Source organism: Heliangelus exortis, chromosome 6 (assembly GCF_036169615.1).
Source record: "Heliangelus exortis chromosome 6, bHelExo1.hap1, whole genome shotgun sequence".
In the NCBI taxonomy this organism is placed as follows: domain Eukaryota; kingdom Metazoa; phylum Chordata; class Aves; order Apodiformes; family Trochilidae; genus Heliangelus; species Heliangelus exortis.
In genome coordinates, this window is record NC_092427.1 from 18,903,732 (window position 1) to 18,925,996 (window position 22,265).

A 22,265-nucleotide genomic window follows, 5' to 3' on the forward strand; every position below is an offset into this window, starting at 1 on the left:
GTGCACCAAAACCCATGCCTTTTGCCCAGGAAACCTCCTGCATCTCTCTTGTCTGGCTCTCTGGGCATGGGCAACCCCTTCCTTGGGGCAACAGAGCTGACCAAGCACTGCTGTATCCCACAGGAGAAGGATGGGGCCAGTGTTTCCCTGCAGCCTGATCACCCTTCCTGGCTGCTGAGTGGGAAGCAGATCCCAGCTGGTCCCCAGGGACAGCTCCCTGAGTCATGGGAAGGAAACCTGACCCCAGGGAAGGACGAAAAGCCAGCAAAGGGCCTGTAGCATGGGCAGCTAAGTATGAGCATCCTTGCCTTGCCTCCAAGACACAGCACTGCTTGGCCACATCCTCAACTGACAGAAAGAAGTCAGGAGAGCAGGGAGGGCACCTGCAAGGCCATGTTTGCCCATGCAAGTCTTTCTCCTTTGCCAGGCCATGGGGATCTCAGCAGTTCAAAGCCTCCCAGCAGGCAGGTCTTTCCTCTTCACCTTATGGTAGATCACCCTCTCCTCTCCCCAAGAACCTATACTACTGGTGCTGCTGCAGACACAGATGGAGTTCCCAAAATATGCTGGCTATTCTAGCCTTGGAAAGGCACCTCTAGGATGCTGTGATTTCTCAGCAAGGCATGGCTTCCTCCAGGGCTGGCTTTTGGCTCCCCTTGTGATGATAGGGATGCCCAGGGTTTGTGCATGAGATGCAGAAAGGGAATAAAGTTGGTTGGGAGAAGAAGGGAGGAAGGCAGCCAGTTCTGAGAACACAAGAGAAAAGATGCTCTGGGGTGCTTGTTTCTGCAGGTACCAAGGCTGAAGGAAGTTCTGAACCATGCAGGTGCAGGTAGCCAAAAGGAGCCAACTTGGCCAACCCAAGTAACACACACCATAAACACCTCACTATAAACTGGGAAATTTGCAGGGATATTCTGGGGCTTGTACCACAACTGCCTTCCCAAGAGTGTCCTATCTGACTTGTCAGTAATCCTCAACCTGAGTCCTCATCCTCATGTTGTCACTGGAGCTGTGGTGCTGCAGTGTTGACAACCAGCCCTCACTGCTACAAGCACACAGCTCACAGCTGCAATCTGGGGCTGCTGGAACTTGGTATTCTACATTAGAACTGGACTTAATACTAGATCATTGTTTTTATTCTATTAAATCCATTTTCATTTCAACCCAGAGGTTTCCCCTCCTTTTCCTATGCTTCCTCCTGGGGGGGACCAGGTGATGGAACCACTGTCCAAACCATGACAGACTGACAGAGGGGTGACCAGGATGGACTCAGGTAGTACAGGTGGACAGTTCCCAGCCTGGATCCCAGCACCTGGCACAGAAGGGCAATGCAGGTCCCTGAGCAGGTTTGGCAAGTGGGAGCAGTAATCCAGAGCAGACGTGTATTTAACATGGACCAGCAAAACAGAGGCAAGGGCTTGCTGGTCATGCCAGGGGTTGCACTAAAATCCTCTTCCCTGGCTGGGAATTCCCAGGAGAACACAAACACGACGAGGGTGGGATTCGAACCCACGCGTGCAGAGCACAATGGATTAGCAGTCCATCGCCTTCACCACTCGGCCACCTCGTCTCCTGTTTTAATTCCTTTTGGGGACATTTTTTTTTTCCCCTTTTTGACCAAAGGTTGCAAACCTGTGGTTGGTTCAGAATGCAGGGCAGCTGGGCAGGGCAACTAGCAGGTGTTTGAAATCCATTTGCCTCTCTCTATGCTCCCTTCTGTCCCTGTGTTCAGAGGATGGCAAAGGGCAGGGTGACATTTATTTTTCCCATAAAAGTGTCTGCCACATACACACAGCCCCCTTGTTGCGGGTCGCAACCACCCACAATCCGTGCCAAAAGGGTTTTCCTGCAGAATTCAGCAAACTAATGGGAAAGATGAGATGGTGGGGATGCACACACAACAGCATTGGGTGTACCGAGTTATTTTCAGATGCTCTGTGGTCTGGAGATTGCTTTGGGTCAGCTCTTCAACGTGAGTGCTCCAGGGAGAGGGAGCAGAAGGAAACTCCTCCCCCCCAGAGTGCAATCAGCTGGGTGGGTGTCCCCACTAACTTGGGGCCTGACAGAGACAGAAAAATCAGGCCCACCAGACGCAGGCGCCACTGGGAGTCGAACCCAGGATCTCCTGTTTACTAGACAGGCGCTTTAGCCAGCTGAGCCATGGCGCCCCTCAGCCTCACAGTCATGGGGTGCCCTCTCCCCCACACCTGACCCTCTGCCTGCCCCCTTTCCCTTGTGCCCTACACTGCTGCCCAGCTCTGGGGTACCCCAACCCCCAAACCCCCACCCCATCTGCAACGGGCTGCAGCCCCAGTGCTGACCCAGGGCAAGGAGCCCAGCACCTCCCCTACCAGAACCAGGTGGGTTTTGGGGTCCCTGTGGGGGCTCACTACACCCTTCCCCTTTGCTCAGCAAAGCCATGCCAGCCTCTGTCTTGGCTCTCTGGCTGCTCACCCGCCATACTGGGGGGCCCCATGGGGCTGCAGGGCTCCCTCATGACTGCCCCAGGCTCATCCAAACAACCTCAGTGCTCTCAGGACTCAGAAACTCACAAATCCTCCAGTTTTTAGAGAGATGTACCAGGAGGGAGGGGGGCTGTGGCCAGAAGCAGCTACACAGTGCAGCAGGTACTGGTGACACCTGGTGCTTGTCCAGCTTCATCTACCACCTGCTGGCCTGGCCCCACCTTGGCACTGGGAAGGGGGTCTGGGAAGGAAGCCAGACACTCCTGGACCTTCCCAGCAGGGAAGCAGGCACACCCAGGTGAAAATCATCCTAGGAACTCCTGCCAGCAGCCAAAGGGGACCTGTCAGTGGGGATATTCCCAAGCAGTGGCAGCTCCATGTACAGAGAACTCTGTGATCTCCCTTGTACTGGGGCAAGGTCCCTGTGGAGCTGAGGGGGAAAAGATAAGGGATGTGCGTGCAGCACTCTGGCTCGGTGCTTCAGGGGTATGATTCTGTGATTCTCTCTCAGGGTACAAGAAGTTCGGGGCTCAACTCCCGTACGAGCCCTCCTTCTACACAACCACCACCCTGCTCTCTGCTTTTCCCCACACAAAAGATCAGACACCTCCTGACGCTTCCACCCACCCACCCTTCCATGCCCTACAGCCACTGTCCCCATCACCAACACCCCCCTGCATGGGCAGGTTTGGCAGACCTGGACACCTCCCCCCAACCCAGTGCTCCCCCTGCTAATCCTGCTCTGCCCCAGAGCCCTGAGGCCAAAAGCAGCCCCTCAGGGAACAGCTCCACTGCCGCCTCCTCTCCTCTCCCCTCCTGGGTGGGTGTCGGGGGTGTGCAGAGGTGGTCAGGCAGGCAGGAGGTGTGAGGCAGCCCCGGGTCGGGGGGGAGGGCGGGTGTGGGGGTGTGAGGGAAGGACGGGGGTTGTGTAAAAGGAGGGCTCGTCCGGGAGTTGAACCCGGGACCTCTCGCACCCTAAGCGAGAATCATACCCCTAGACCAACGAGCCAGGATACTGGGGGTTCCCTGCACCCCCACTCTCCCCGCCCTACACTTTTTGGGATGTGTGTGCAGCTCAGCTGAGGCGGTGTGGGACTTCCAGCACAGCCAGGGAGCAGGGAGTTTTCCCAAGTCTGGGTTCTTTACCCAATGTGTAAAGATCCCATCCACACACAGGGTCGAGATCATGGTATTTATTACAGTTCTGCACAGGAAAGAGTGCCAGGCATCTGGAGTGGTCAGCACAGCCCAGAAACATTTGTTCCTTTTTACATCCTTTTTAGCTGAGTTTGAATCCATAGACACATGATTCTATTCTCAACTTTTGGCCTTTTTCACAATGTCATCTCTTGGTTAATTTAATTTGAAGTTGCAGTGACCTGCAATTATGAAGTTAATTATGAAGTTGCCCACCTGTTTATTAAACTGAACTTGTGCAGATGGTGAGGAGTTTCAGGAGGAGGCAGGTTACTTAAACTAGAGAGTGCATGCTGCACTGTGCTAAGTTCACCTAAAGGACACGGCAAAAAGGACCTTCCCTGCCATAGTTTCATTTTTCAGCTGTTAGGTCCTGCTTTGAGTATAAATCTTATCAGTACAATATCCTCCTGTCCTAAAGCTGAGCAACTGCAAATTTGTTCCTGGCAATAGTGACTGTGGTTACAAAGAATAGACATGGAATCCTGTGCTGCAGAAGGTATGAGAAACATTGCTCTTTGGTTCGCTACTTTTTATTCTTATCAACAACCTTGCCACCCCTGGTCCGTGGAGCTGGAGCTGACTGCAGGGTGTTAGTACCCAGCATCTCCAATTCACACCATCTCTGGGGGTTTCCTCCTCAAAAGCCCCTCTCTGGCTCTTGCAAAATATGAAGTGTCTGCTCCTTTGCAGCATCACTGTGTGAACCAGACAGGGAAAGTGTCTTGCTTGACCTGCTCTTTGCAAACCAAGGACTGGCAGGGGATGTAAAGGGTGGTGGCCATCTGGGGCACAGTGACCATGGAATGATAGAATTCTCTATTCTTAGAATTGCTAGGAGGGGGGCATCAGGACTGCCACCCTGGATTTCCAAAGTGCAGACTTAGATTTGTTTAGAAGGCTACTTGATAGAATCCCTTGGGAAGTAGTCCTGAAGGGTATATGGGTCCAGGAAGGCTGGTTACTTTTTAAGAATGAAATCTTAAAAGTGCAGGAGCAGGCTGTCCCAGGGTGCTATAAAGCTCACCAGTGGCATAGAAGTCTGGCCTGGCTGAATAGGCAGCTTTGGCTACAACTGCGGGAAAAAAAGGAGAGTTTAAGGTCTTTGGGAAAAGGGTCCAGCCACTCACAACAGAACAAAGATGTGAGGTTATGCCAGGAGCAAATTAGAAGATCCAAAGCCCAGCTATAAATTAACCTGGCTTCTGAGGTAAAGAACAATAAGAAAAGTTTCTACAAATCCTTTAATAGCAAAAGAAAGACCAGGGAGAGCCTCCATCCTCTGTTAGATGCAGCAGGAAACATGGTAACGTGGGATGAGGAAAAGGCTGAGATGATTAATGCCTTTTTTGCCTCAGTCTTTAGTAATACAATCAGTTGTACTGAGGGAGTTCAGTCCCTCAAGCTAGGAGACAGAGAGCAAAATGATCCCCCTGCAACCCAGAAAGAGATGGTCAGTGATCTGCTGCACCACATAGATACACACAAGTCTTTGGACCCAATGGGATACACCCAGGGGTGCTGAGAGATCTGTCAGGGGTCATCAAGCTTCTTTCCATCAGTTACCAGCAGTGTTCACTGACTGGGGAGACAGCAACAGATTGGAGGTCAGCCAATGTGCCACCCATATATAAGGAGGGACAAAAGGATGATCTGGGAAATTACAGGCCTGTCAGTTTAACTTCAGTCCCAGGGAAGCTGCTGGAGCAGATTATCCTGAGTACTATTATACAGCATAGGCAGGAAAACCAGGTGATCAGGACCAGTCAGCATGGGTTTATAAAAGGGAGGTCCTGTCTGACAAACCCGATGTCCTTTTATAACAAGGTGACATGTTTATTGGATGAAGAAAAAGCTGTGGATGTTGTCTGTCTGGATGTTAGTAGAGCCTTTGACACAGTTTCCCACAGCATTCTCCTAGAGAAACTGACTGCTTATGGCTTGGATGCACATATGCTTTGCTGGGTTAAAAACTATTTGGATTGCCAGGCCCAGAGAGTTGTGGTCAATGGAGTTAAATCCAGCTGGTGGCTGGACATGAGGGGTGTCCCCCAGGGCTCAGTGCTGGGGCTGCTCCTGTTTAACATCTCTATTATTATTAACATATCTCCATTATTAACATCTCTATTTTTATTAACATATCTCCATTATTAACATCTCTATCAATGATCTGGAGGAGGGAATAGAGAACACCTTTGGTAAATCTGCAGAGGACAGTAAGCTGGGTGAAAGTGTTGATCTGTCTGAGGGTAGGGAGGCTCTGCAGATGGATCTAGACAGGACTGATTGAAGGGCCCAGGCCAACTGTATGAGTTTCAGTAAGGCCAAATGTCAGGTCCACAACAATTCAGCCACAAAAGCCCCCACCAGTGGTACAGGCCTTGGGAGAAGTGGCTGGAGAGGAAAGGGATCTGGATGTGTTGACTGACAGCCAACTTAACACGAGCCAGAAGCGTGCCCAGATGGCAAAGAGGGACAATGGCATCCTGGCCTGTGACCAGGAAGGTGACCTTACTGGTAAGGTACTCATCACTGGTAAGGCCACATCTCAAGTACTGTGTACAGTTTGGGGCCCCTCACTACAGAAAGAACATTGAGCTTCTAGATCATGTCAAAAGAAGGGTAACACAGATAATGAAGGGTTTGGAGCACAAGTCTTACGAGGAGGAGCTGAGGGAGCTGGGGTTGTTTAGCCTGGAGAAGAAGAGGCTGAAGGGAGACCTTCTTGCTCCCTACAACCACCTTAAAGGAAGTTTTGAAGAGATGGGGATAGGCCTGTTCAGTGAAGGTACAAGTGATAGGACAAGAGGTAATGGCCCCAGGCTGTGCCAGGGGAGGTTCAGATTAGATGTTAGGAAGAATTTCTTCACTGAAAATTAGACCTTGGAACAGGCTGCCCAGGGCAGTGGTGGATTCACCATCCCTGGAGGTATTTAAGAGTGTACAGACATAGTATTAAGGATATGGCTCAGTTAAGGTCTTGTTAGTGTTTGTTTAATGGTTAGACTGGATTATCTTGAAGGTCTTTTCCAACCAAGGTAATTCTGTGATCACCCCCTGCCCTTTCTTCTCCAGGGGTCACCCCACAAAGGTGATGATTCCCTCAGGACTGGCTTTTGTCATTGCTTCCAGAAATCCCTGTCTCTGCTTCTTTACCAGCCCTCTGAGCTGCTGACCATGGGGTTCATGGCTTTTTCAAGTTCTGGGTGTTTCTGGGATGCCGAGGCAAGCTGGACTGGAAGGGCAGCTCTGGGGCAGAACTGGGACATGGTTTTCTGCAGGTATCCCCCAGGCAGACCTGGCCACTGGGGACATGGTGGCAGCAGGGTGCAGCTCTGCTGTTCCTCCCTGCCCCAACAGCCCCTTCCTCATCCAGGAGCAGATGAGCCCTGGCCATGACTGAGCTGTGTCTCTTTGACCCCTAGTAGCAGGCAACATTCAGCTCCCAAAAGTGGTGGATCATGCCAGCAGTCTGTAGGGATAAATGTGGGACCACTCTCACTGAAGCAAGAATCACCCCCCAGAGCAATAATCTGGGGTTTGCAGGTGCCCAGACCCCATAACCTGTGCTGGGCACTGGGGGGACAGATGCTGCCCAGGGCCCCAGGAACTACTTTTGGAGTCAGACCTTGTTAGTTCAGCAGAGGGCTGAGGGTGTGTGTGGGGATGCACCATCCACCCCAGGGACTTCCCCATTTCCCAGGAAAAGGGGTGCCCTGGGAGGGGAGAGCCAGGGGGTGCCCAGGATCAGGGGGAGGTGTGGGTGTTCCCCCACCCCCAAATATATATCAGGGGCTGTGATGGCCGAGAGGTGAAGGCGTTGGACTCGAAATCCAATGGGGTTTCCCTGCGCAGGTTCGAGTCCTGCTCACAGCGAGAGATTTTTCCAGCTGCCCCTGTGCCCACCCTGGGGGCTCCGGGTGCCAGCACTGAGGGAGCCCACGGAGGAACTGATGTGGGACCATGCTGGGAGTCTGGGCAGTTCCTGTCCTGTTCCTCCTGCACATTTCCTAGGTGGGAAATGTGATGGCCCCAGGGAGGCCGTAGTCCCCTCATGATTTTTTTCCATGTTTTGCATTTCTGTGAGGGGTGAGGAACCAGACATGGAGGTGAGGGGGTAGGGACCTGTAAGCAAGACAAACCTCTTTTAGGGCACGGTGCTCCAAGGTCCAACCAGGTGTTCCAGCAGAAACTCACAAATAGTGCTCTGAGTCTATTGCCCTCAGGGTTGACCAGCCTGGATCGGTGCTATTGCTCCAAAAGCAGCCAGCCTCCTCCCTGGCTTCCTCAGGTGTGAGCTTTATTAGCCCCCTAATCCTGCTCATGCGCAGTAGGGGCCCACCCTGATCAGGCACAGGTGGACTTAACACAAGCTCATGCCCACTGCCTGGCAATTAGTGGCACCTGGTTGCTTCATTTCACTACAGGGACCAGTGGACCATTTTGTGGAGCTGGTGAGCAGGTCCCCATGTGGTGATCTGCCCACCAGGTGTCTGATCCCCGTGCAGATGTCAGGCACTGTCTGTAAAGCAGAGAGAGGGAAGTGTCCTGGGGCAGCCCCATTCTGTGCTGGGGGGTTGGCTGCAGGACTGAGAGGGACAGCATTGGGAATGGGGATGCAGGTCCAGCACCCCAGGTTTCTGGTCTTGGGGTATGATTCTCGCTTAGGGTGCGAGAGGTCCCAGGTCCAGCTCTTGGATGAGCCCTCTTTTTGGATGCCCACTGCCAGGCATAGCTCCTGTGGGGACAGGGTGATGCTGCCTGGAACAGGGAGACATGGCCTCAGCAGCTCCTGCCAACACAAACACTTTACTGAACCACGGTGGGGAGGGGGAGACAAGATGTCCCCATATCCCAGAGTGCCCATTCAAGGGAGTGAAAAGTCCGTGGGTATTTCCTCAGAGCTTTTGGGTGCTGTGAACACGCCACAGGCCTGCTCTGCTTGGTGACAGCCCCACGGCTTTTCTGTGAGTTCTGAAGGGGGCCTGCTGGGGAAGGCAAAAGGTGATGGAAATGCTAGGGGTTGAACCCAGGTCCTCTTACATGCAACGCAAGAATTCTACTGCTGAGCTACATCCCCCTGTACAGGTGAGATTGGGGGCCAGTGAGAAAGTTCCCTCAACCCCCCCACCCTACTGCCCCAGTGTCTGCTGTTCACCCTGATGTGACCTGAGGGCCCCAAAACCAGACCACCTGGGATGTGTGAGCCCATCCTGGCCATGGGGATGGAAACACACAAACACTCTGAATCAGTCTCCTCTCAAACACCATGAATCAGTGTCCTCCCACCTCCCTGCCCCCAGTGCCCACACAGGCTGGGGCCATGCACACCAGGCCATGAAGTGGGTACCCCAAAAGAGGGGCTCGTCCGGGAGTTGAACCCGGGACCTCTTGCACCCGAAGCAAGAATCATACCCCTAGACCAACGAGCCTCAGTACTGCCAGGCTGTAGGAACACCCTCATTGACCTCCAGCACTCACAAACTGGTTGGAGAGGGATGGGACTTGAGGAAACTCCTTCTGGTTCTGATGGGCGCTCACAGCTGGGGTGTCCCCCTTGCTCTGTCCTGCCTATGGGGCTGGTGCCCAGACATAGCACCCAGGCCATGGGCTGTAACTGTCCTGGATACAAACACCACAGGGTGAAGAGGACAGTGGGCAGCAGCAGCACCCCTGGGTGCAGGGGGATGTAGCTCAGCGGTAGAGCGCTTGCTTCGCATGTAAGAGGCCCTGGGTTCAACCCCCAGCATCTCCATTGCCTTTTGCCTCCCCAAACCAAAGAGCTCCACGGGACACAGGTGACAAACTCTGTTTCCAACTCTGGATGCACTCCTAAAGGACATTCTCTCAGCCTGCATCCCACACCATGGCCCCCAGGCAGAGCTGCCCGTGAGGGACACAGTGTCAGCCTGGCACCCCCCTGCCCCAAGAGCCCCTTCCTCACTCAGGAGGGATCCAAGCCCTGGCCATGGCTGAGCTGGGTCTCTTTGCCCCCTGGCAGCAGGGAATGCCCATCTCCTGGCAGTGGTGGGATCATCCCAGGAGAGGGAACATGGCAGATCTGAGGAGGTCACACATTGACCCACTGTGCTGGGCAGTATCACCCTGTCCACGTCCCGTGTGGGTGCCCAAAAAGAGGTCTGGTCAGGCAGTTGAAAGCGGGTCCGGTCCCACAAGTCCCCCATTATCCCAGAGCAGGAGGATGATAGCAAACTGGAGATCTGCTCTCTCGCAGCTCTGCCCTTTGGAGTGGGGCTGCCACAGCTCCCAGAACCGCAGTAAAAGCCTCGCTGTGAGCAGGATTCGAACCTGCGCAGGGAAACCCTATTGGATTTCAAGTCCAACGCCTTCACCCCTCGGCCATCACAGCTCCTATCATCTTCTCCCCAGGACCGGGATCCGCCGGCTGTGCCCAGGATCTGCTTCTGGGGGCAGAGAGGATGGGAAGGGCAGGAAGGATGAGGTGTGGGGGGGTTGTAGAATGCCCCCCAGCCTGGTGTGGGGCCATCTTCACAGTCCCAGCACCACTTGGCAGCCCCAGGACCCACACGTGCCAGTGTGGGAAAACAGGGAATATCCGGGGATGTTCACAGAAAAATCACAGAACAGGTTGGGTTTGTCCTGCTTTTGCTGGGACAGAATTCTGGAATAGTTTTTCTGTTTAGAGAAACTGCAGTTTAAAGAGACTGCAGCGTGCTGTTCTGTGAGCACACAGGAGGTGAGATGCTCTGGTGTGTGAGTTTCCACAGGGACTGCTCTTAGGATTGCTCTGAACCATGCAGGTGCGTTGGGGTTAATGTTAGTTCCTTATTATTCTATTAAATCTGTTGCCATTTCAACACACATATCTCCTTTCCCTTTTCCTATTCTCTCTCCCGAGAGGAATCAAGTGATAAACTGACTCTAAACTGTGTTCAAAACACAGCAGGGTTGGAGGAGACCTTAAAGATCATCCAGTTCCAACCCCCTGCCATGGGCAGAGACATATTCCACTAGACCAGGTTGCTCCCAGACCCATCCAACTTGTCCTTCAACACTTCCAAGGAGGCGACATCCTCAGCTTCTCTGGGAAAAAATCTAGGTGCAGCAGCGAGCCTCACCAAAGAGCAGACACCAAAGGGAAGTTTTAGGGGGAAAAGGCCATGGAGAGGCTGGGGTTGGAACCATGGACTCTTCCATGCCCCGCAAGTGCTCTCCCCATCACCAACACCCCCCTGCATGGGCAGGTTTGGCAGACCTGGACACCTCCCCCCACCCCAGTGCCCCCCCTGCTCATCCTGCTCTGCCCCAGGGCCCTGAGGCCAAAAGCAGCCCCTCAGGGAACAGCCCCACTGCCGCCTCCTCTCCTCTCCCCTCCAGGGTGGGTATCAGGGGTGTGCAGAGGTGGTCAGGCGGGCAGGAGGTGTGAGGCAGCCCCGGGTCGGGGGGGAGGGCGGGTGTGGGGGTGTGAGGGAAGGACGGGGGTTGTGTAAAAGGAGGGCTCGTCCGGGAGTTGAACCCGGGACCTCTCACACCCTAAGCGAGAATCATACCCCTAGACCAACGAGCCAGGATGCGTAGGGTAACCTGCACCCCCACTCCGTCTACCCTACACTTTTTGGGAGCTGGGGAGGGTGCCTGATGCTGCTTCTTGCCCTTTGCACAGCCTTGGAGCAGACAAGTCCCTCTCACAGTGCCCAGGATGTGGGGTCACATTTGGGGGTACATCACTGCCCCGGCCCTCATGACCTTGGGGGCAGCTGGGCCGTGGGGGACAGTGGGGCTCCCAGAGACACTCCCAGGAGCAGGGGGATGTAGCTCAGCGGTAGAGCGCTTGCTTTGCATGTAAGAGGCCCTGGGTTCAACCCCCAGCATCTCCATTGCCTTTTGCCTCTCCGGATCCTCTCTCTGCAGCTGTGGGACTGCTACAGCCCCTGAAACACCATCGCCCCCCCTCCCACTCCCCCCCCTCCTGAAGTCAAAATGCTGCCTAAGGTCATGGCTGGACTGGGACTGGGAAGCTGGGGGACAGCAGTGGTGTTCAGCAGGTGTCCTGACCACATGACAGGATTCCCAAGGGAGGGAACTTCCCCACTCAGCCTGCCCAGCCCAAAGCTGTGGAACCAGGGGATGAAATCCAACAGATAGCCCCAAATGAGCTCTGTCATCCCCAGACAAAAGCAGGGCAGGGTTTGTGCAAAGGGAAGACTCTGGGGGCTGGATACACGTCTTCTGGAACCTGAAGGTGGAGCCATACCCCAAACCTGTGTTGGTCTCCCCAGCCCTTCCCTTTGGCTCCCTGTGGGTCTCAGCTGACCCACTGGCAAAAGCATCTGCAGATAAAGCTACAACTGCCACCCCATGGCTGTGGGTCCCCAGCCTCTCAGGGTGGTCCCCAGCCTCTCTGGGTGGTTCCTCCTCAGAGCACAGGATTCCATCCGGCACCAGGACAAGTGGCCCATGGCTCCATGCCCTTGGTTTCCTTAATCTCCTGCGGATGCCCAGGAGAAGGTTCCCTGGTGCAGAAGTTCCTTCCCAGCTTCAGGGATGGGTTGCCATGGACTCCAAACCTCTCCTGCACCTTCTGGCCCCAGGTCCAGCCCAGCTCCAAGAGTCCCAGTGGGTAAAAGCTCTCGCTGTGAGCAGGATTTGACCCTGACCAGGGAAACCCTATTGGATTTCAAATACAAAACCTTCACCCCTCAGCCATCACACCCCCAACTCTGAGCACCCAGGGGAAAAGCTGCCCCCCACCCTGGGCACCCTCTGGCTCCCCCAGGGCACCTTGTTTTCCTGGGAAGTGGAGAAGTCTCTGGAGTGGCTGGTGCATTCCCTCACACCTCCTTAATTCTGTGTTGCTCCCAAGGGGATGGCAACGGGGTCTGTCCCCAAAAGCACTATGTGGGGGTCCAGTCTCTGGGCAGCATCTTCCCCCAAGCCCCTAGTGCCTGACACAGGTTGTGTGTGCCCAGGCACCTGCACACCCCGGCTTGTTGGTCTGGGGGGTGATTTTCACTTTGAGTGAAAGAGGTTCTGTGTTCAACTCCCAGACAAGTTTTGGGCACCCACCACCCTCCTCCAACCCAGCTGAGACCGTTTAAGACCCATCTGTTGACTTTCACCCTCCATGGACACTCTGCAGTCACCAGGACTTTGAGCTTACAGTGACACACAGGACAGTCCCCACCTCCCAGCATCCCAACCTTGCACCCAGGACCACCCTGCTCCTACAAGGTGACCCTCATGTCAGGGTGGCAGCAGGGTGGGCACAGGTGCCATGGCCATGGTACACCCTGTGGGTCAGGGGCATCGCCCAGTGGCAGGGCAGGGCAGGAGGGTGCCATGGCTCAGCTGGTTAAAGCACCAGCCTAGTAAACAGGAGATCTTGGGTTTGACTCCCAGTGGTGCCTGGGTATGGTGGAGCTGTTTTTCCTGCCTGCCCCAAGCTGGGGCACTGCTGGGGGTCTCTGGTCCCCCATTCCCTTCTGACCCATCAGAATTGCCACCATCCTCCATCTTTTCGAGAAAGGGTCCAGTTGCAACTTCTTGGTCACCCCCCATCAGTGGGGAATGTGTCCCCCATATGCCGGCAGGGATGGAGGCATCTCGCTGCTTGATGCCTTGATTTGTCCCCTCCCAATAAAGAACTTGCACTGGTGCAGTCTGAGTGAAAGTTTTTATCAGAAGCTCATTTCATGGTAGGACAGGGACAGCCCTGGAGATGCTGGGGAACAGCTGGAAATCTAGGTGGGGAAAGCAAGGACTTGGGAGCATCTCTGTCAAGAGGGGTAGATGTTTGGGAGGCTGGCAGCAGCACATATGCAATGATGGAGCCCATGGGGATGGTGAGGTGCCCCAGAGTAAATCAAGCCATCTCCTGGTGGTCATGGTGTCATGGGAGAGGGGACCCCAGGCACAGGCTCTGCTGAGGAGCTGGGGCACAGGACTGGGTACCCTACAGTGGGTTTCCAGCACTTACAAGCTACAGCAGAGGAGACGCACATCATTCAGGGCCGTGTCATCCCTTTTCAGCCCCCAGGCAGGATCCTGTCGTGTCTGGATGCCACACACTGCCTTGCAGCACTTGGGGCTCCAGTCTCCCCACTGGCCCTGGGCAGACTCTGGCCCCTCCAGGATGCGCCCATCAGAGCAGGCAAAGCGGGCGCTGGTTGCAGCCACTTCATCGCTCAGGAGCTTGCGCTGGGGTGCCTGGACCTTCAGTGCAAAGCCCACCAAGTGCCCTCGGTGGGGGCACCAGAGGGGCTCTGACCACCGGCCCCATCTAGAGCCAGGAGAGAGAAGATGGTTGGTGCCAAGGCAGAAGGGAGTGCAAGCCCTTCGGAGCTGGAGACAGCCACAGAGGAGGGTCTGCAGAGCCACAGTGAGGGGACAGCAGGGGGCTGGGGACTCACCTGCCACTCTGGGACTCAATTGTGTTGCCACCCCGGGGGTCATCACCGTGGGAGCAGTGCAGCCGGATCCCATTGAGAGCTGTGTCGTCCTTCACGGGTCCCTGGGGCGGCTCTACCTTCAAGGGAACAGAGGTGGGTGGTTAACTCCTGACAGGAGCAGGGTCGCTGGAGCAGCTGTGGGCACCAGCACGGAGGCTGCACCTTGAAGCTGACACCGCTGGCATAGGAGCCCTTGGGGCACATCTCTGGCCAGGCCCAATCTCCCCAGGGTCCCCCGTTGGACACGGTGATGACTGAGGCATGGCTCCCACCCAGGGTCTGCTTCTGCCCCTGCCCTGCAACACCTGCCAGCCCCACGAGCAGCAGCAGGACCTGTCCCCCTGGCATGGCTGCACTGACTGCAGGTGCCCCCCTTGGCTCTTATATCCAGCAGGGCTGGCAGGAGGGGTCTGGCAGCATCTCAGTTACCTTCTCAGTGTGCCCACGCCTGTAGCACATCCTGGATTAGCTGCAGGAGAGGATTAATCTCCCTTCTGGGTGGGGTGCAGGAAACTGATGCACCAGCTCTTTGGTGCACTCTGGGCCACTCACCCAGCGCCACTGGGCATCCTGGTGCCAACCTGGGCTTGGGGTAGTGTGGGGCTGGGTGCACCTTCCTCTCCCCCTGTGGGCTTCCACTGTGTGCGAGATGGAATTTGCATTTTGCCTTTTGTTTGTTCATTCTTTTTTTGTTTTCTTTTTTTTTTTTTCATTTACAAGGAACAGGCAGCTCCCCCACAGCTCTGATGGAAATCCCTCTGGCCTCACTCCCCAGGGTATCCATTGCATCGCTACTTCATGTTTCATTTGTCCCAGTTTGCTTTTCAGGTGTGCCCCCCTCTTTCAGAGGGTTATTGTCTTACTGCTTAACACCACTTTCTGCTCTAATGCTCTTTGGAGGATTTTCTGAGTGTTTTGTTTTGTTTTCCTTCCCTATGAGTCCAGCCACCTCCATGCCAGCGTCTGTATGCTCAAAGGAGATGCTTTTTCAATTGGGGTTGGACTAGGTGACCTTCAAAGGTCCCTTCCAACCCAAACCACTCTGATTTTATGAATTTCTTCTGCCTGGGCTTCTCGGCTTCCTACCACCTTTCCCTTTCCAAGGTCAAATGCTGCCGAGGGGAAATGGTGACCTCTTCCGTGGAAGTAGTTGCCAATGTGGCCCAGGCTCTTGCTACCACTGGGGGAATAGGCCACGGTGCCCCTGTGCCAGCAGGACAGGTCACAGCTCGGGCTGTCCCCAGCCGCACCTTCATCACTCCGCAGCAAAAGCTCCGACGAGGGTGGGATTCGAACCCACGCGTGCAGAGCACAATGGATTAGCAGTCCATCGCCTTAACCACTCGGCCACCTCGTCCTGCCACACACCACCGCCCCTGGCCCCGCCCCTGGGTACCCAGCGCCAAGGCCTCGCTCCCGGCCCCACCGCAGGCTGCCAACCTCCGGCCCGGACCCACCGCTCCATAGAGACCCTGCCCGGCCCGGCCCGGCCCGGCCCGGCCCGGCCCGCTACCCCTCCGCCCTGAGAACCAGACCCGGCCCACTGCTCGGTGGATGCCCGGCCCACTGGCGGCCTTGTGCCGCCCTCTTAGCGCAGCTGGCAGCGCGTCAGTCTCATAATCTGAAGGTCCTGAGTTCGAGCCTCAGAGAGGGCAGGGCTTTTGCCACCCCGCGCGTACAGCACCGCGGCTGTGATGTTGCCCAAAAATCTGGGTTCTTCATCTTGCACGCAAAGAGCAATAAACGGAGCCGAGGTACTCCTCCTATTTTACTCAGGTCTGCACAGAAAGGAGCACCAGGGGATCATTTGTAACTCCTCGGTTAATGCACCAAAAGCATTTTTACACACCAAGACACAGTTATTAGTATTTTTACACTTAATCACCACCATTCCCATTGGTTCTTGTGTGTCTCCTTAATGTCTCCTTATTTACTGCCCATGTTCAGTGGAGAAGAGGCACTTGTTGGTAGGGGCTTCCCCCACCCTAGGGAGAGTTCTTTAGGATGTTAATGAGGATGGTTCATTCAGTCTAAGAGCAATTCTCTTTGGCTTTGGCAGCAGTTGTGCTCCCTTGATGCTTATCTTAGAATTCTCTATGCTGGTTTTTTTTGAGACTAAACGTGTTCTAAGGAGGCAATTTGACCAGGGTTGGATACCCCAGTTACTAACCATACAAGTCTTCAAAATTTGGAATCTTTCTAACTCTTAACCCTTTTCTTTTGCCATCAGTATGAGGGAGTTCTATGGTGGGCCTGTTGTCCCCAAGTGGGGTTTGTCTACCTGGTTGTGCAAGTCAGTAACAAACAGAGTCAAGGTATTGGCAATTTGTTAGCAGTTCTGAACAGAAAAGAGTACCAGGAGGTATTCCAGCAAAGCTGGCACACACAATGCTCAAACCATTGTATATTTATACATTACAAAATAACATATTTCACATACTCATTGTTCACTGGGTTTTTACTCATGCTTACAAGCCCTTATCTTGAAGCTGATTGGTGTAGGGTACCCTCATCTTCATTTAAAGGTCTTTTAATTTTATTGCACAAGCTGAGTGGGTGAGGGCCTTCAAGTGGAGGAACGTATTGCAACTTCTCTAAGTGTGTTTTTTTATTAGAATTAGTTGACTTCCCCTAAAGGACACATTTTTATCTGATTCACACATCACTGCCAGGTTTTTTGGGCAACCAGCCCCCTTAAGTTTCTTGCACCTGGATTTAGGTCTGTTTGTTCCTTCTATCTCATTGTATTGTCAAGAGGTGATTTATATCGGTGACTTCTTTTTATTTCTTAAACTAGCTAAGGTCACGGCCATGAACATTTTCTCACCAGTCTCAGCCCCGTGTCCCGCGGCTGGCAGCCTGCCCACACCGGGTGGGGTGGCAAAAGCCCTGCCCTCTCTGAGGCTCGAACTCAGACCTTCAGATTATGAGACTGACGCGCTGCCGGCTGCGCTAAGAGGGCAAAGGAAGGCTGCCCGCGGGCCGGGCGTCCAGCGAGTAGTGGGGTTACAGCCCTCAGGGCTGCCGGACCGGACCGGGCTGGACCAGACCCCCACGGAGCGGGCGGGCGACGGGTGGGTGCGGGCCGGGCGCCCCGAGGCACCAGGGCGAGGGTCGGAGCGAGGGCGGGGCCAGGGGCGGTTCGGAACAGGACGAGGTGGCCGAGTGGTGAAGGCGATGGACTGCTAATCCATTGTGCTCTGCACGCGTGGGTTCGAATCCCACCCTCGTCGGAGGTTTTGCGGCTCCCACCCCCTCCAGTTCTCCGGCCGCCCCGCGCACAGAGCCGCCGCCAAGGCGTGAGGTGCTGGGGTCTGCCAGGGAGCCAGAAATTCCCCCAAACCCTGGCAACCTTGTCTAATTTTTCACAATCCCAGGATTAAAGAAAGCGGCACAGGCCAGCAGCATCCTGTGGAGATGACAGCACAGTTCAAGCCACTAAAAATTTATTAGGTACAAAGCAGATTTACATAGCAGATGGGTTGAATTATATCCCAAAACACACTGGGGCTTCTACATCTGAATTCCAGGAAAACTGAGAACATTAACTGGGCTAAACCATGGAAAAGAACAGCAGAGGCTCACAAGCCCTGAGGGTTACCAGCCCAGCCAAAAAAATTCCTATGAGCCGTCTCAAAGAATAATTTCTGCAGTTAAAATTTCTTATTTCAATTCAACATAAGATTACTTTTTAGGAAGGTAGCTGGCAGTTGTGGACTACTGAGAATTTCAAATGAAATTAGGAGCAAAGCAGAGAACTGGCCTCTGTCAGGCAAAAGAATCAACATTTACCCCCAAAGCTGCAATAATTTGTATTTCACCAGGCAGATGTTTCTGTCTGAAAAAAAAATCTGCTGACACTGTAACAAAAAAGACTTCCTATAGGAGCGCTGCAGACGTGAAGCACATCTTCCTACTGTTTACTGGGAATCAATATTAAACTGAACGCAAAAAGTCTTCAACTTCCAGAGCCACAGCTTTTAAAATAATTGAGAATGGAGGTAATCAGAAATTAATTTCTTCATAGCTGTCTACTGCAGAAAGGGTCCAGCTTTCCAGCATGACATTTGTAGAATGACCAATTCATCTCACTTTAATGCCACAAATATTCAATGCATTAAAACTCAAGCCCAGCAGCACAACTCTTCTGGATTAGCACCGAGCAACCTTATTAAACACAGCCAAGTGTTGCACCAACTCAGGAAGTTCCTGGGCAGCAAACATCAACTTCACACCACAGCACTGCTTCTGCATGAAGCAAGGACAGAGCTGGGACATCCTGGGGACTGTGACTACAGAGAAACATTACTCTGATGTTCCCCAGGGTCTCTGCTACCTTACAGCTTTCTCCTGGTGAAGCTGTTTAACAACAAGAGCTGGTAGAAAGAAAAACCACCAGTTAAGTCCTTCCAAGAAAAGCATGCCTGTGAGGCATAGAAGGGAGTCCCAGACCAGCCAAGGCACAGTAGGGAGCCAAAGGGACACAGTGAGCCACAACATCATCTCTGGGCCAGGCAGACAAGCAAGAAGGGTTCAGGCCTCATGTCCACTCTGTATTCTCCCAGGAGGACACCTGCTTTTTCTGGAATGCACCTCAGGAGCCCATCTGTTCAACCACCCAGCCTTGATTTTTTTTACCATTTCTTGGTCTGCACACCTATCTCATCTCAGCTCAAATATCCACCATGTCCACGAGAGCAGACAGGTGGAGCTCAGAGGCAGTTTCACCTTCCCTGTTTGCTCTGAGGAGCTGCTGCAGGTATTTCAGTCTGTCTGACAGCGTGGGGTTTAACTCCTCTGTTGAAAGCTTGCACCCCTCTTGACACTCCACCTGTGCAGAAGGAAAAGAGATGAGGCAGAAAGAATTATCCATCACCAGCAAGGAGCTTCTCAGTTTCCCCACTTTTGAGAACAACCATGCAGGTCAGCACACTCCAGTCTCTGAGAAGGAAAAGCAAAAATAGCATGTTCTGCTATTTCTGCCCCCAGCTTTCAAGGGGGGGAAGCTGACCCACAACAGTGTTAAATGAAGTTGAAGGGCAGCACCCCAAGGGACAGTGTTACAACTGCCAGTGGCAGAAAACATTAAAACCTGTGAAGAACTCTTCCTGCAGATCTGCAGAAAGCATTCCCCTCCCTGAAAAGAAGTTATTTTCCAGGTGTAGACTTTCAGTTCTTCATTTCCCAGGTGTAGTGTTTCAATTCTTTATTTCCCAAGTCTATCCAACACTGCACATCAAGGTAACTCCCACTCAAGATTTTGCAACTACGACAGGTTTGGCACCTGCACTCCTCAGAGCTACAGCTAATTCTCAGTACCACCCTTTCTTACCTCCTGAGCAGATGACATGGGACTCCTCATCAATGGACAGGTGACAGTCGTGGTGGAGACCAGAGACTGGGGGAGGTAGAGAGGAAGAGCTACAAAATCACCATGGGGCTCAATGTCCTCAGCCATCCATTGGTGCAATTGTTCTTCAAACCTGGACAGAATGATCAAGAGCATCAGTCAGGTTGCAGCCTAGTATTGTTCTTGTAACCAGTGCTTTAGGAGTTTTGGGTTCACAAGTGTCTGCAAGAAGGATCTGATGATCATAGTCATTTCCAACACTGTATGACAGACCCCACTGCTATGGAAAAAATCAATCATAGAAGACCGAGGCACTAGAAAGAGCCACAGACTGAAGACACCCAACTGATGGGGAATGCAGCAAAGACAGGAAACCCTTGGGCAACCTCAAGCTTTAGATCTTTAGCTATGTGATCAGCATCACTACAGTCACCAAAATTACATCACAAAGAGGACTTCACAGAAAATTGTGATACTGCAAGGCACTCAGACAACTGCACACACTGTCTCCAACCATTCCACAAAACTCTAAGTGTTTCTACCATCCTGGACTGTTACTGTGATGCAAACAGAATCTAGGAGGAATCTGCGTGACACTGATGAAACCAGATATAAGTCTAGGCTGTTTCCTAGTACTGCTGGACTTCAGCTTCCCATTACAGGCAAGTTAGAAATTGTTTACAACTCTGGGCTGCATCTGGAAGGGCAGGATGCTGTTCTGGGAACTTACCTCCTGCTTTCTATTTTCTCCAGTTGCAACTGTGCCAACAGACGCCCTGGGAGAAGCTCCTGGGCTGAGGCTGTGTCTGTGAATTCATCTGCACTGGGAATGCTCTTTTCTTGACCTGGAAGCATGCTGATGCCAGAACCATACTGGCCTGTCAGCATGGAGATGCCAGGTTTCTTAAAAGAATTTGCAGATTTTACCCTTGACCTGAAGAGGGGGAGGAAGCACAGAAATCCGTATGAGCAGGTTGATTTTTCCCTACTAGCTTGAAGTTTAGAAATAGCAGAGAGTGAGAATTCACTATTAGGAGACATAATTCCCTTGTACCAGGGTCAAGCATACCACCACCTGTACATATTACTTGTGAGGAACAAATCTCACAGGGGCCTGGGATTCACCCCAAAGAAAAGTATCTACCCCAGCATCACCTTCTGCTATGCATGAGAGCAGCAGAAGGTTCCATGAGGGAAGAGAGACTGGCTTCACTCTGAACAAGTCCTGGGAAGCAAGCTAGACTTGAGACCTCAAACACTTTAATTCCACATAGCTCTAAGGCACTCCTCACCCTCAGCCTCTGGCATTTACTCTTAGTTATGGGATTTTCCTGATGTCTTCCCAGAAGTTGTGGACAGCCTGACCTCAAAATGCTGCAAAATTAAAATCCAGCATCCAAGGAATAAATCTGGAAATCACCTATCATGTAATCCATCTGTAAGGTTCAGGTTGCAACTGAAGGTGAGCCTAAGGGAGGGGACACTTAAATAAAGGGCACGCTCAAGAGTTAGCCCTAGGCTCTTCCTCAACCTTACACTGTTTTTCTGCCGTGCTGAAAACTACAAGCTTGATTCCAAAGCCTCAGCAGCATTTACTCCAGGAGGAGTTAATTTCTCCCCAAGCAACCCATTTCTCTGAGAGCTGAGTAACCCTGCAGAAATAAAACCTGCTTTCTCTCTTGTTTCAGCACACCCTTGCACATAATTTCAAGGAGATGCCACATGCTGGTACTCAGCATTGTGACTGTGCTATATATTCATTGTAGAGGCCTGAGCAACCCCCTTGTAGTTCACCAAGCAGCTCTGATGGCACAACAGGAAGGCAAATGCTGCTCCCCCAGGCGGTGCCAGCAGGTGCCTCACCTCTCCTGGCCCTGCTGGATCTCCTTCTGTGTGCGCAGTCTGGCTTGTTCCCAGGAAAAGGGGAGAGTGAAGTTCTTTAAATGCTCCTTGAAGAAGTACACACGAATCTGACCATCTTCACTTACTGCTTCTGCAATAAAACCAAACCCAGTGGTTATTATCACAACAGATTTTCCTCTCCAGAAGAAAAGCTCACTATTAAAAAGCCAGTCTGAGGAACATTTATATGTATGCTCTCAAGTAGCTTTAAGTTGCAGTCAGCATGTAAAAAGGAGCCTTAAGCTGCATTATCAAAGCATACCAGATTACTGAGATGGAACTGTAAAATTCTGCTTAATTTTCAAAATTCTGGTTTATCCATGTTCAGTGGCTTACGTAGTCACTTCTTTAAAAGAGATACCCCTTAAAGTTAAGCAAAACAGAGCACCAAAAAAAACAACCCCTAAATGTTTGCAACTGAAGCAAACAGAATCTGATCAAACTTCACTAATGCATGGAAGTGCTCATTAACAGGGGCTGCCTGCCATTTCAGCCAACCTGATACTATATGACCTCTGAGGGAAGAGTTCTTGAGCTCTGGTTGAACATAAGCTCCCTCCTACTGGGAGAGGCTGAAAGACTGACCATATTCCTCCACACAAAGACAAATGTTCTAAATCACAAGCTCAAGTCAAGTCATAATCAACACTAAACACACACTCCAAAAAGCAGAATGATGTGCAGGAAGCACAGTGTCATTCTACAAGAGGAGACCAAGACCACAGCTCCCTCCCCGTGACAAATCACTTTCTGCCAGGCATGGATATGTGATACCTGGAGAAACAGGCAGTTTGGGTGGTTTCCAATCTCTCAGTTTATGATCAATGCAGACTGCCAAGATATTGTCCCAAGGGATCTCATCAACAGAAGGTCCACCTTCATCAGAGTTCCTAGATGTCTTGTTTTTCCACTTCTGGT

The 22,265-nt window shown here is 52.7% G+C and overlaps 1 protein-coding gene, 1 long non-coding RNA gene and 13 other non-coding genes across 15 annotated transcripts in view; 5 read left to right on the forward strand and 10 right to left on the reverse strand.

Annotated features, from left to right (window-relative positions):
• Nucleotides 1-22,265, reverse strand: part of LOC139797557 (uncharacterized) — a 336,133-nt gene that overhangs the window by 17,270 nt on the left and 296,598 nt on the right. The window lies entirely within an intron of this gene.
• Nucleotides 1,492-1,573, reverse strand: TRNAS-GCU (transfer RNA serine (anticodon GCU)). The gene has a single exon. It is a non-coding gene; the product is annotated as a tRNA-Ser (tRNA).
• TRNAT-AGU (transfer RNA threonine (anticodon AGU)) lies at nucleotides 2,098-2,171 on the reverse strand. The gene has a single exon. It is a non-coding gene; the product is annotated as a tRNA-Thr (tRNA).
• On the reverse strand, nucleotides 3,406-3,477 carry TRNAP-AGG (transfer RNA proline (anticodon AGG)). The gene has a single exon. It is a non-coding gene; the product is annotated as a tRNA-Pro (tRNA).
• Nucleotides 7,460-7,541, forward strand: TRNAS-CGA (transfer RNA serine (anticodon CGA)). Its single transcript has one exon. It is a non-coding gene; the product is annotated as a tRNA-Ser (tRNA).
• Nucleotides 9,026-9,097, reverse strand: TRNAP-CGG (transfer RNA proline (anticodon CGG)). Its single transcript has one exon. It is a non-coding gene; the product is annotated as a tRNA-Pro (tRNA).
• TRNAA-CGC (transfer RNA alanine (anticodon CGC)) lies at nucleotides 9,349-9,420 on the forward strand. The gene has a single exon. It is a non-coding gene; the product is annotated as a tRNA-Ala (tRNA).
• Nucleotides 9,954-10,035, reverse strand: TRNAS-UGA (transfer RNA serine (anticodon UGA)). The gene has a single exon. It is a non-coding gene; the product is annotated as a tRNA-Ser (tRNA).
• On the reverse strand, nucleotides 11,143-11,214 carry TRNAP-AGG (transfer RNA proline (anticodon AGG)). The gene has a single exon. It is a non-coding gene; the product is annotated as a tRNA-Pro (tRNA).
• TRNAA-UGC (transfer RNA alanine (anticodon UGC)) lies at nucleotides 11,453-11,524 on the forward strand. The gene has a single exon. It is a non-coding gene; the product is annotated as a tRNA-Ala (tRNA).
• Nucleotides 13,307-14,479, reverse strand: VMO1 (vitelline membrane outer layer 1 homolog). Its single transcript, XM_071747003.1, has 3 exons — nucleotides 14,258-14,479; nucleotides 14,057-14,172; nucleotides 13,307-13,926 (listed from the first exon to the last, which is right to left on the reverse strand). The coding sequence occupies exons 1-3, from the start codon at nucleotides 14,441-14,443 to the stop codon at nucleotides 13,620-13,622; spliced, it is 609 nt and encodes a 202-aa protein (XP_071603104.1). The 5' UTR covers nucleotides 14,444-14,479; the 3' UTR covers nucleotides 13,307-13,619.
• TRNAS-GCU (transfer RNA serine (anticodon GCU)) lies at nucleotides 15,371-15,452 on the reverse strand. The gene has a single exon. It is a non-coding gene; the product is annotated as a tRNA-Ser (tRNA).
• Nucleotides 15,678-15,750, forward strand: TRNAM-CAU (transfer RNA methionine (anticodon CAU)). The gene has a single exon. It is a non-coding gene; the product is annotated as a tRNA-Met (tRNA).
• Nucleotides 16,986-17,057, reverse strand: TRNAM-CAU (transfer RNA methionine (anticodon CAU)). Its single transcript has one exon. It is a non-coding gene; the product is annotated as a tRNA-Met (tRNA).
• On the forward strand, nucleotides 17,247-17,328 carry TRNAS-GCU (transfer RNA serine (anticodon GCU)). The gene has a single exon. It is a non-coding gene; the product is annotated as a tRNA-Ser (tRNA).

Coding starts and splice junctions, on each gene's coding strand:
- VMO1 (XM_071747003.1), bottom strand. CDS start 14,443: ATGCCAGGGGGACAGGTCCTGCTGCTGCTCGTGGGGCTGGCAGGTGTT. Junction 14,173..14,257: donor CCAGCGGTGTCAGCTTCAAG/GTGCAGCCTCCG, acceptor GTTCCCTTGAAG/GTAGAGCCGCCCCAGGGACC. Junction 13,927..14,056: donor ATTGAGTCCCAGAGTGGCAG/GTGAGTCCCCAG, acceptor TCCTGGCTCTAG/ATGGGGCCGGTGGTCAGAGC.